We start from the raw sequence: 12722 nt of genomic DNA, 5'->3' as shown, positions 1-12722 counted from the left end.
GTTATTCTACAACCACTCTGAGGCAATTTTCATCAAATAAAAAAAATTGGTAAATTTATTCATTGTCAACATGTATGATTTCAAAAAATCTGAATCTTCAGATAAAGACGTAGTATTTTGTCTGTATTAAATATAGACTTTTGAAACATATGACAGCATATTATTTCTAAATTATTATAAATTTATATTTTTTAGGGGGAGAACTCAATAATTAAGGCGATTATTAGGGGTTTTTGACACCAACTTTAAGGATAAATATTTTGGGGAGTTGGTAACACTGGTCAGTGTCACTGAATTGAGTGAATTTAAATTTGAATTTTGATGATTTGATTCTTAAATTTAATATTTACACTTGATTTGATTTGATCGAAATTATTTTTATTTTGGAATCAAAGTAAGTAAGTATTCACTGAATTATTCAGATAATCAATGTGTTAAAAATTTGTTGCCGGTAAAACTAAAGTTCATAGTTCGGCATGAAAATTTTCTTTTTACCTATGTTCGGTGCAATATAGTACGTTATCGCAGGTAGTAAATCTATTTATTCTAAAGTGTTATTATTATTTTGTAGAAGTTTACATTATTATTACATTTTTTATGCTTATTTACAAGGTACAGAACAGGATTTTAGGTGCAAAATTGGATACATATTTTATAAATTTACATTATCTAGGTACATCGCTGTCAACCACGCCCAGTAAAGATAAATATAAATAATTGTGAATTAATGAATTTGCGCTTGCATATGCAACTTTTCACAGCTTATTGCACCTGGTCACAAATTCATAAGTGGCTAAGCTCTACAACAGCAGATTGGATACTTTCCAAGAAACTGATGCTTATTACTATTAAAAGCACAGAACAATGTCATCATAATTCAGAAAATATTACAACAAATAAATAGTAATTTTTGAGGTAAAACTTCTTCAAGAAGGCTTGGTTTGGGGAGTAAGTTGATTAATGGGTTACTAAAAGTGTAATCGGGCGAGACAAACAGATACTGAGTGGGAGAGATAAAGAAGTTTTTTGTGCGGTCTGTTTTTTTTTTTAATTATTGAGAACACATCAATATTTTAGCTCCAATCCCTTCATCAATAACTTCTTCACGTTAACTCTGACTTCTATTTAGTTATTAGAAATGTTTTATGATGTTATCAGAGAACTGAATACTAGTAGTATTGCATGCATAAAAGTAATTCAAAAACCTTTTTACAGAAGCACATTCGACATGCTGGAACTAAAAGGCAGTAATTTAGGAAAAAGACAGCAAGAACTGAATGAAGAAGTATTGAAAACTGTATCAGAAAATGTAGATTTTAACTTAATCAGGGATCTTAATGAGCAATCTGATGTTGATCGCTTATATAAAATAGATGTTGCTTCTTTTTATAAGAATATTGATTATATAATACAAACTCTTAAATGTGGTGATACCTTGTATATTTCAAGGGCTCTCAAACATTCCTGGTTATATGAAAATGAATACTCAGTAATAATTAATCCACACTATCTGCATCATCAAATTTTTCCTTTTATGTCAAATAAAATGAAAAAGAAATTTTTAACTACTATATCTGTGCATGTTAGAAATGAAAAAAGATCGGAAGATTTCTACAAATATTGCCTAACAGATAAAACACTAAACAACATTGCTGAAAAATTTTTAATTTGGGCATCTGAGCAACACAAAATGGAATTTATATCCAGTATAAGAAATATTAGTGACATAAAGAAGATCACAAATATAATTGGCGATTCTTTTACTTTAGCTGAAGCATATCTGGAAAAAGAAACAAGTGAACACAGAAATACAAATAAGCAAGTACATGAATTTCGTTATTTGATTAAAATTTCTGATAAAAAGTACTTGGATTTAATGGAAAGATATACACATTTAAATAAACAGTTCCATTATTCACCCGCACCAAAATTAGGGCTAAGGCTTTCTAAACATATTATTACCAAGCACAAGGACAGAGTTTTAAGGAATGTAAAGCTTTACTTTAACAAGCTAAACATGAGTATAATAGCAAAACATTCTTCTGTTGATGATGTCAAACAATATGCCTTTGCCCTTTTACCTAATACTGCAATAGATTTTTGGTCAATGAACTTTTATGAATATTACAAGAAGATATTCAACATTTTACCTCAAAATGAAGTATATTTATTTTTGAGACAGATATTTGTTTCAAAATATGGAAATGAACCATTTGAAATGAGTAAAGATTTCTATGATTTAAAATATTATCTAATTTTAACACGTAATGAAAGGGAAATGTGGGCTTTAGAACATCTGAAGCAAAACAATGAGTTACTCGGTCCAGATAGTAATTATCTTTGGTATCAATTTGTAAACTACGATCTAGCATTTAGTGAGATCAAAAAATTAGTAGCTGTTTGTAGAGACCATTATAAAAGGTCAGATATGATGAATACTTTAATTAACTCAGCAATCAATGAAGAGGAATTAGAAAAGCTTTTAAGTTATTACTATATCAGACATGTTAATGAAAATGAGTACCATAAAATGACTTTCATTGATAATGTATGTGAAAAGAATAACATTTTCGAATTTGGTGAAACTTGTTGGAATGCTTTTAGTAAAATATTGTATAGCACAAATATTTTCTCATCAAATAATTCTTCTGCTGACAACAAGTACAAAAGTTTCATGATTATATACCATGTTATACATGATAAACAAATTCCAACAGGTTTAGAGGATTATGTTACACACAAAAGCAATGCTTATAATATCAAATATGATAAAGAAAGTCTGTATAACAAATTAACTGATAAACAAATAAATCATGTTTATCAAACATTTACTACTTTGTGTGTTAATAAATTGATTAATTTTGATAATCAAACATATGACACAATAAAAGATCAGGCAAGAGAAATAATTGATTTTGCTTTAGTTATCATGGAGACATTTGACAAGAAAAAAGATGATTGTCCAGATATGATCCTGAAATATGTAACAAAAGATTGGGCTTACTATAAAGGCTATTACTTGTTTGCAAAAGAAAACGAATTTACTGAAGCCAAATTGTTAAAACAACTGAAACTAGATTTTAAACTACTCCTTACAATATTTCCACATCTATCTTCAAATTCCTATTCGACTGTAAGAATTAATAATTTGTTGAAAAAAATAAAAATATACTTTCCAAATGATCTAGGCAATGATTGGCTTTCTTGTTTTGAATCAATATTAGAAAGTGGAGAGCATCAAAGTGCCTTGTTAAATGCAATTGTTGTTGCTATATTCCACATAGGAAGCAATGATTATAAAAAATCGTTTGTATCCAAATATGTACCAGAAGATTCAAAGATATCCTATGATAAGATTGATAGAAAAATATTGACTATTCAAGAAGGAATTTGTCGTTACGCATTATACTCGCGTCCTCCTGTACCATTGGAATATATTTTGCCATACATTAAAGGAGATTATGTCCATTATTGTTTACCAATGTTTGGGTCATACATAAACAATCTGCCAATGCCAGAGTGCATAAAGTTTGTTTCTGCTATTTTGAATACACCTGTATCTATACAAAAACATGGCTTACGTTTAGCATTTCAATGTTTTAGTGTCGAGGATTTGACGAACATAATCAACAATGTTTGGAAATCAACGAAAAATGTGTCGTTACGAATGACTATATACAAAGCACTTTTTGAAAAAATTAAAAATGTCGATCAGAATACCCAGATAAAACTTTATGAAGTTCTCAAACGAATAACATTAGATTTGCATGAAGAAGACGATGATGTTGTGTTTAGTCTTTTAACACAATTCCATTTAGTAGAACAAAAAGGAGACTTCTTACAAAATGCTTGGATGACTGTCCAAAATTTGCCAAACAATAAATATAAAAATATCCAAAGAAAACTGATGGTATTAAATGAAATCAAAAGAGATGTTGGGATTATAGATAGAGAATTTTGTCGTACTGTTATACTTGATGAATTTGTTGACTCAATGTTAACTGATAAACATATTGGTGACATTTTTCAAAATAATGAATTGAAACATCTCATAAATTCGAAGTGGAAACTTGCTGCTAAATATGTAGTTTATGCCTATTATGATCAAATAGAAAGAAGTCAAGAACTCTTACAAGTAATTTTACATAGATGTAATGGATTGTGGAATATAACAGATGATGGTACCTATACATCAAGGAAATTTATGTTCTGGTTTATTTCTGAAATTTTACAATACACCCATTACTATACAAACAACAAAACTGATTCTATACCCATATTGGAGTATATTTTGAAGATGGTTTCCAATTTGCTGCCTGTTACCCAAATATACCTGCTATACGTAAAATTGAATTTAACGATTATTTCGAAAAAAATAATAGGATCAAATGAGTGTGATTATGATCATTTAGTTCCAGAAAATATAGCCAGTGGGTTGGCTGCTGCAGTTGATATGTTCTTGCACGATCTCAAAGCTAAGAATATTCTTTACTTGAGTTTAATGAAGGATATTGGCTCATTGCTACGTGATGCTATCGAGAGTGTGTGTTTCGGTACAAATATAGATAGCGTAGATAACCTCGTAACACTACTGAGTTATCATTTACTTGAATCACAACTATCAGAAAGTCATCTTCTTGCTCTTTGCATGCTGCCTCGAGAGCAGCCTGAGAGCACTCACACGTGGCTCAATGTTATTAGCAAAATTCAAAATGGGGACAATGAAGAATTAAAGGTTTATGTATATGAAAATTTTCTATACAATTTTAAGGAAATGTAAATATTTAATATCCCTTTTTATACTTTTATTAATGTTTTAATAGCCCTTTTTATACTTTTATTAATGTTATATGGTTAATTAAAGTACTTACTATGTAAGAACCAACTTACTTTATTCAGAATGTTGTAGCTACATTCTAAATGCAGTCCTAGTTTAAGTTTTTATTGTTATTATTCACAAGTATTTAATAAGCTGTTCTGTTACACCTTAATACTAATAAACATAAATATTAAACATCTGTTACATTAGAAAAATGTATTTTGATTAGTAGGTATATTAATTAAGTCCTTCCTGTTACAATAGGGCGATATTAGTCTGATAGAGAATTTGATTTTAAAAATCATTCTTTAAGTATTTTGAAAGTGTTTCCTTTTTAATTTAACACTTACATAATAAATTCAATGCATAAATAAAACAACAATTTATCATTTTGCAAACATAAAATTTATATTCTACTTAAAATGCAACATTTATCAATACTCCGTATAAAAAATAATTACATAATTAATAACAAATATTCAATTCTGCTACATCGCAATGCTATAAAGAATAAAGCATTTAGATCACCAGTTCACAAATTTACGGTTGTAATAAACATAATACAATTGACTTGGCGAGACACTACTATAAGTAGTATTGGTAAGTGGCAGGCTTTATGTGGGCCTCAACTTTTCAACTTTCATATCAACCTAATCAAAAAGCACATAAAGATTCTTTCTTTTACAATAAATACCAATAAACTTTAATTTATCAAGAAAAAAATTAACTCTTATGCAAATTAAATACTTTTTAATTACTGTTACAAAAATGATGTTCTCCTCTACTTTAGACATTTATCTCTAAAACGAAATTAATATAACTTGACGTGAAACTTACGTAAGTACACTTAAAAATAGGATACATTTTTTGCAACAAAGTTAACTATTTGCTGTAAGCTCCATAATCATCAGCATCATAAGGGGGTTGGAAAAAACGTAAGGGGGCGGAATGATTTGCTAAGGTTTTTAGGTTTTTAGGGTTTTGCGTACACATGAATCGTGTATTCCTGTGAAATTCTGAATACTGACTAGGGGGACGTTGAATCCTTAAGACTCTCTTAATTTAGGTTTATTAATATTAATTTATTTTTAAGCAGCACTAACAAACATATATTCTTCAAATAAGTGTAATGAAAAGAACTCTTTAATTCAAGCATAAATATTGTTCTTACAAGCTAATAACTAATAGGTACTAATTCTCTCTATAGGTAGGTGTATTAAATGCTATATTGGGAGGCAGCGTTTTGTTGGCATGATAATATACAAAGAGTGAGGATTTAGATATGTTTCTACACAATTTTCATTATTCGCGTCTTAACGAGAGAATCGCAACTTTAACGAAAAAAAATAAGCAGTTTTTTTTGGAAATAAATAGATTACCATACTATAGCACTTCTCGATGTGTGTACTGTTTACCAACAAACAAATTAGAAATTAAGTACGTCATTTCTAATTTGTATAGTCAAAGTTATCCATTGCCTGATGTCCCACGGTTACTTATTTAATAGGCAATTAGTAAGCAAAAAAAGGGTTCAAGAAACGTGCATGGCGCATACGGAAAATGACAACCTATACCTAGTACCAAAAATTTGTCGCCCATGTTTTGAAAAATGCTCACCGCGGTGCCGTGACGTTAGTTTAATTTTTCGCCACCGAAAAGTTTGCGGCACCATAATAGGATTTGAAAAAAATAAGTCTATAGACATCAACGCTGTTGGTTTCAACTCAGTTTTAGATATAGATAAGTACACAATATAAGAACTAGTAATTACATTAACATATATAAATACCTTCGATCAACAATTTAGTAAAGGTTCGACAAATTAATAACGAAAAAGGCATTTGTACCTACTTAGATTTGTGTACTAAATTACCTACTAATACAACATTCTCTCGGCCGAATTTCGGCAATAATAATATGCTCAGAGTTAGATGCCATAATGGCAATAAGGTTTTAGTTAACCTAACCTAGCATTCAAGCCCTCGTAAATCCGCTGCAGAAAATTTTATTAGTAAATAACATTTTCTGCAGCGTATATCAAAAAAAAGACACGTGGAAGATTTATGAATATATAAACTTTATTTACCTACCTAAATATGGAATAGAACATGCAAAAATTACAATTTAAAATTGAAATAATTTTAAGGCGTTTGTCGGCAATCTACATATCTACTCGTAGTACTAAATTGTTGATCCAAGTTAACATTGGTTGACTGACTTATTGTCTGACGATTGCTTATAGACATCAGAGGCGTCGAGAAACATTTTGCTATACTTACCACTCAAGCGTCAACAACATCGAAAAATTTCTTATGTACAAACTTCTTAAAAAATGTTCAAAATTCAACCATCAGCTATTTAATCATTAACCTTTCAAAAGTTGTCAATTTTTATCTTACATTTACTCCGGATTATGATTTTTATTTAATGTATTTTTTATAATTACTTAAGTTTCATAATTAGTTTGTATTAACAATTGAAATTTAACTTTTTAACGCATATAAAAAAGCATAGCCATTTGCGTAATTGGGCATTACCATGGCATTACACTTATCCATACTAAATTCTATTGTTTTAAGGGACCTAATTTTAAATTGATTTTAATTTTAGGACCCATTGGTAATAGGTTTATTACAAAACTAGCTATCATGCACGTTTAACAAATGGCGTGTAGGTATCCTCCTTCAGTCCTGTTCCTCATATATGAGGGTTGTGACTACCCATGACTTTCAGTTTTATTGTCACGCCATCGTTTTTTTTTTTTTTTTTTTTATTCTTTACAAGTTAGCCCTTGACTACAATCTCACCTGATGGTAAGTGATGATGCAGTCTAAGATGGAAACGGGCTAACTTGTTAGGAGGAGGATGAAAATCCACACCCCTTTCGGTTTCTACACGGCATCATACCGGAACGCTAAATCGCTTGGCGGTACGTCTTTGCCGGTAGGGTGGTAACTAGCCACGGCCGAAGCCTCCCACCAGCCAGACCTGGACAAATTAAGAAAATCTCAAACTGCCCAGCCGGGGATCGAACCCAGGACCTCCGTCTTGTAAATCCACCGCGCATACCACTGCGCCACGGAGGCCGTCGTGTACTATCTTCGCCCACCCGGAGAGCATTGTAGACTGTAGAGTCAAGTGTGGTCTCTGATCTGATCCGCAGCCTCTTTCCCTCCACTTTGCCAGTGACCATCAGTTTCTCGAGATTATCTCCGTCTTTCCTGGCAATGTGTCCGAAGTATTCAAGGATATGCTTTAGACAGATGGTAGAGAGCCTAGTTTTTGACTCTGAGTTGAGCAAGTATAGTAACAACCGAAATGCAGTCCATTGGATCCGGAGTATTTTCCTATAATATAATATTTTCCTATAGTCAGCAGATCTCAAAGTCCAAGTATCAGCTCCATGAAGGAAAATGGAGAAGACGCACCAAGTTTGATTTTTGGTTTTTAGCGAAATTTTGTCTCTCCACGTTTTATGTAGGTGTGTGTACTTTTTGTGCACTTTTATATGCAATAGAAAATAGTATAAAAAACATAGATGGAACTCCAAAAATAAATATGTATCAGCATACCTACGCTCCTACCATAGGTAAGATAAGTAGCCAATTATGGAGTTTACTGTGTTGGTTTTAAGAGGTAGCACGTTTCAAAGGTCCAGATAATATGCCACGAAGTCTGGGGTCTGACGATAGTTGGCATTGTTCGTCATGGTTTCCCATGGAAAATATTAAAAAATCACGCTATACTGGACCTACCGATGGTTTCATAAAGCAAATTAAATCAACAGAACTTAGACAGTTTTATACACAGCCATTCTATCTGGGTTCATTTACACGAGCGGCAACTCTACCGACGACCGCAGTCGGCGACGTCTCGGCGGCGGTCGCCGACTGCAGTCGATTGCCGTTGGCTGCCGCCGAGACGTCGCTGACTGCCGTTGCCTGCCGCTGAGACGTCGCTGACTGCAGTCGCCGGTAGCAGTTGCCGCTCGTGTAAATAAACACTAATATATAGCGATCTTTGCCCAGTCACTGTTTATGCGTACAAAAATGTAACTACAGTTAACGCTATAATAATTTTATTTCGTTACACTGTCGACAACTTCCTACGATTACGCTGGTTAAATATCACCTAAACAACATCCTAGCTCATTCTAGAAACTAAAGGGATATAACTTCGCATCACCAAAGTTGGCGGTCGGCAGGTATAGGTATTATTTGATTGTACATCACCCGATGTTAAATGATCACGCTATTTTTTTTTATTTATACTTTCCAAGTTAGCCCTTGACTACATTCTCATCTGATAGTAACTGATGATGCGATCGAAGATGGAAGCGGGCTAACTTGTTAGGAGGAGGATGAAAATCCACAGGTAAAAATAAAGACCATCATGACGGATAGCGATTTGGCTCGTATTGTATATGTATCCATGTCTCAAAAAAATTTGATATTTTTTTCAATCTAGTAGAACGATAATGAACAATTTAAGACCCTTTTAAAAAAAAGACTTAAAAAAAGTGTCACCTAGCGGTTAAGCCTTTGACCTGTGCCGGGAATGAAATCCCTTGGTTGTGAAGTAAGGTATTCCCCGGTGGCATTAAAATATTCCGAAACTTTATTTATAACTAGCGGACGCCCGCGACTTCGTCCGCGTGAAAGTCGTTGTAAACTTTCAACTACCCCTATCCTACCCTATCCCAACCCTACCCCTACCCTACCACTACCCTACCCCCTACCCTATCCTACCCCTACCCTACTCATTAAGGCTGCACTTCTTTATTTATTTCTATTATAACTGCCATATTTCCAACTTTCGTGACGTGAAATATACATATTGGTAATTAAAAAATAATTAAAATTATTTTTAAATACATATTAATATGTTCATATTGCTATATGTATAATTTATTGCAAGAGATTTTATACACACTAATGTTATGTTAATATTAATATTAATAATAAAAAAGGGACAGCTCCATAAATAAAATATCACATTACAAAAAGCATTTTTAAGTGAGAAAGTACGATTAATAATTAATTAATTTCATATAAACAAGAGCTATATGTAACAATTAAAGTTGATCGCAGATCTATAGCATCTTATTATATTATTTTATTAAAAACGTTTGCGCATAATATTTTACGTGATAGATGTGCGATCGGCTTTATACATCGAATTTATTGCCATAGGTATCGACTAATTATAATATTTATTGGAACAAAAATATACTGTATCTTAATTATTTTATCTAGCACTCAAGACATTTTCACATTGTTCTTGAAAACAGTTAATTCACATTTACAAAAAGAATTTTTTGACTTGTGAGTTTAAATTGTGAATTTTAACTATTAAAAAAATGTATAAAATCCCTGGGAAAGTCAATATAGAAAAACGCTCGCTCTTGGCCCATTGGAGAAGTGCCGTAACCGTATGCATTAAGTTTAGGCGGTGTCTTTGAATAACATGTGACGTCACGGTACGCAATCGCAAAATGGCAGTGAGAAAAATAACAGCTTCGTAACGCGTTACGTTTACACTGCCATAAGAAGTTATTAGTTCAAAAATACAAGCACATTGTCTGACTTAATATATGATTTTCAGTCACATTATAGTGCGTCGTCACGGCTTTCGCTTAGTAGACACAATACAAGAACAGTGTGTGGAGATGCCAGGCAAAAATAATTTAGACACACAAAAAAGACCGTATTAATATGGCTTCATTAGGTTTAAGATACGACCACGACCGCGACACGACACATCTAGAGTTGAGAGAACGACAAATGTCGACCAATAGTGTCAGACTCAAAAATATCGCTCGCATTTGTTGCGTTGGGACCTCAGACCAATTACCTTCTATAGGGGTCACCGCCCGCTTTTTTTTCTGATTGCATAAGTGCTGTTGGCTCCTTATGGGATCTCAGCGGCGTTACCGAGGGGTTTGAGCGAGCGCAGAATCATCGCCTGATGGGGCCCGAAGGCAGAAGCAGAGTAAATGGGCAGAACGACTGTCTAAGGGCGTCTTCTCTGAGACTCGGACCTCGGCTTAGAGGAATACCGCCTGCCTCGAGACTACCCCTCTGTAAAAATTATTTGATCATGATCAAACGTGTTCATACAAACTGCATCTATACAATCGCTGTTTCATTGAATTAAAATTACACATGTGTGTATAACGAATTAAAATTTATAGTTGTATGTAGACTGTAGTGTAAGAACACAGGCTAAATTTCTTGGTGTTAAATATTTTCGATGTGTAAGTTTAAATCGTCCCCTTCAAAAACCTATAGAAAATACAAGTCCAATAGAAGATAATCGGTTTGAACTTAGGACGAAAGAGCTCTCTCTTATATTTCAACTCATCCGCTATATGCCTTTGGTTGACAATATGCCTTTCTCTTCCCATGATATGTCGTTGAACAGGATTAAAGCTTATTTTACAACAACACAAAGTAATCAGTTAAATAAAATATCCTAATTTTTCTGTATCCGCCTGTATTGTGCGTATACACTAAGAGCAGGTGACCTCAAGAAATACGTCAGCCAAACGTTACGAGTAAAATTCACCTCGTGACATGTTAAAAGAATATAAATTAATAAGAGATATGAGGTAGTTATTTATAACTTGTTTTATTTATACTGAAATAGAGTTTCATAAACAAGCTCACGATTAACAATTAGTTATACTCAATCCCGACAAATTGTCTCAATTTTATTCGCGTATTAAATTCAGTATATTAAAACAGTAATAGTATAAACAACCACTGTAATGTTTTTATTTTATTTGATTCAGGGAGCCTATTCTGTAACGATGTTTTGTATATTGTTTCCAATTCACCTCTATCTCTCTCTGTTTAAAATTATACTATAGACAGAGAGCGATAGATGCGAGTTTGAAGCTCACAATGTCAAAGTGATAAAAATATCGTTACAGAATAGCCTCCCAGGTATGACTTAAATGCACTAACGGTAGACAGACTGGATGTAAGCAATATCGAATTCGGTGATAAAATGGCAACTTTGTGATGATAGTAATGAATTACTTACACTATAATTGACAGTATGTGACTTTGCAAGATTAAAAGAAAATAAACCACACGGAACCAGTAGAAATTATAGTTAAATCCTCAATATCGATCGTTTAATTTCTGAAACTAAGCACACACAAATATTTAGGGAAACCAGTATTTTTAACAGCTGACGTAATTCTTCCGACCACAGTTCCATTTCTCTATGATATTCAAAGCTATTCCCAGAATTGTGGCACCATTTTGCATTGTACAGATTAAAGATTACTCCTTAGTTGAACATAATTTAATAAAGAGTTCTTACATCATTCCGCAAAAATCGGCTCTGAGGTTGAATTTTTATCTTACAAGGTATATGTCATAAAATTATAAAAACTTACAATTAGATTATTGCGGAATAATTTTTAACAAGATATTTAAAATCAAGTGGTAACCCTTGCAGACAATTTTAGGGGGCATATATCGCACAGACATTATGGCTCATAGCAAAGTCTGGAAAGTGGCTTCGTAAGGAAAACGCCTTACCATATTTCACTAGGATAAGATTTGTCCGACTTCCAATTAAGGCGCATACACAAAGTTTGAACAGTATGATCATAAATAAACATTTTGTGCCCGGACCAAAGGACTAGATGCATTACGCCACAATTCGCATGGTAGTGCGTCTTATTAAATGTCATAGCGAAAAAGAACGCAGCTCTTGTAGTATTAGATACAGGACATTACAAACGAATATAACATAGTACGCTACATTGAACATAAAAGGGGGGTATACTTATGAAACAGAACGCGGTTTGACGTCCTCCACTTGTATGAGTTGCTCGATGGGTATGAGAGAGAGCTCGCCGCCGAGCATTGGCGCCGGAGGACCCTGT

The 12722-nt window shown here is 32.9% G+C and overlaps 2 protein-coding genes across 6 annotated transcripts in view; one reads left to right on the top strand and one right to left on the bottom strand.

Annotated features, from left to right (window-relative positions):
- The first annotated feature begins 260 nt into the window (after positions 1-260).
- Positions 261-5034, top strand: LOC112045607 (uncharacterized). 3 transcript variants are annotated; one of them, XM_052885381.1, is made up of 2 exons: positions 261-394; positions 1216-5034. In XM_052885381.1, the coding sequence occupies exon 2, from the start codon at positions 1229-1231 to the stop codon at positions 4778-4780; it is 3552 nt and encodes a 1183-aa protein (XP_052741341.1). In that variant the 5' UTR covers positions 261-394; positions 1216-1228; the 3' UTR covers positions 4781-5034. The 3 variants fall into 3 exon arrangements, with proteins under 3 accessions (XP_052741341.1, XP_052741337.1, XP_023937643.2); XM_052885377.1 differs by having other exon boundaries at positions 261-398; XM_024081875.2 differs by having other exon boundaries at positions 394-528.
- Positions 5035-5201: 167 nt separating this feature from the next.
- Positions 5202-12722, bottom strand: part of LOC112045576 (anoctamin-8) — a 39819-nt gene continuing 32298 nt past the window's right edge. For all 3 annotated transcript variants that reach the window (XM_024081831.2, XM_024081839.2, XM_024081846.2), the window contains one exon: positions 5202-12718. The gene's annotated coding sequence lies outside the window, so the exon portion shown is untranslated. The remainder of the gene's footprint in view (positions 12719-12722) is intronic.

Source organism: Bicyclus anynana, chromosome 2 (genome assembly GCF_947172395.1).
Source record: "Bicyclus anynana chromosome 2, ilBicAnyn1.1, whole genome shotgun sequence".
NCBI lineage: Eukaryota > Metazoa > Arthropoda > Insecta > Lepidoptera > Nymphalidae > Bicyclus > Bicyclus anynana.
This window is presented reverse-complemented; position numbering and strand designations above follow the sequence as displayed.

Excerpts from the sequence above, each read along its gene's own strand:
- LOC112045607 (XM_052885381.1), top strand. The coding sequence starts at position 1,229 with ATGCTGGAACTAAAAGGCAGTAATTTAGGAAAAAGACAGCAAGAACTG.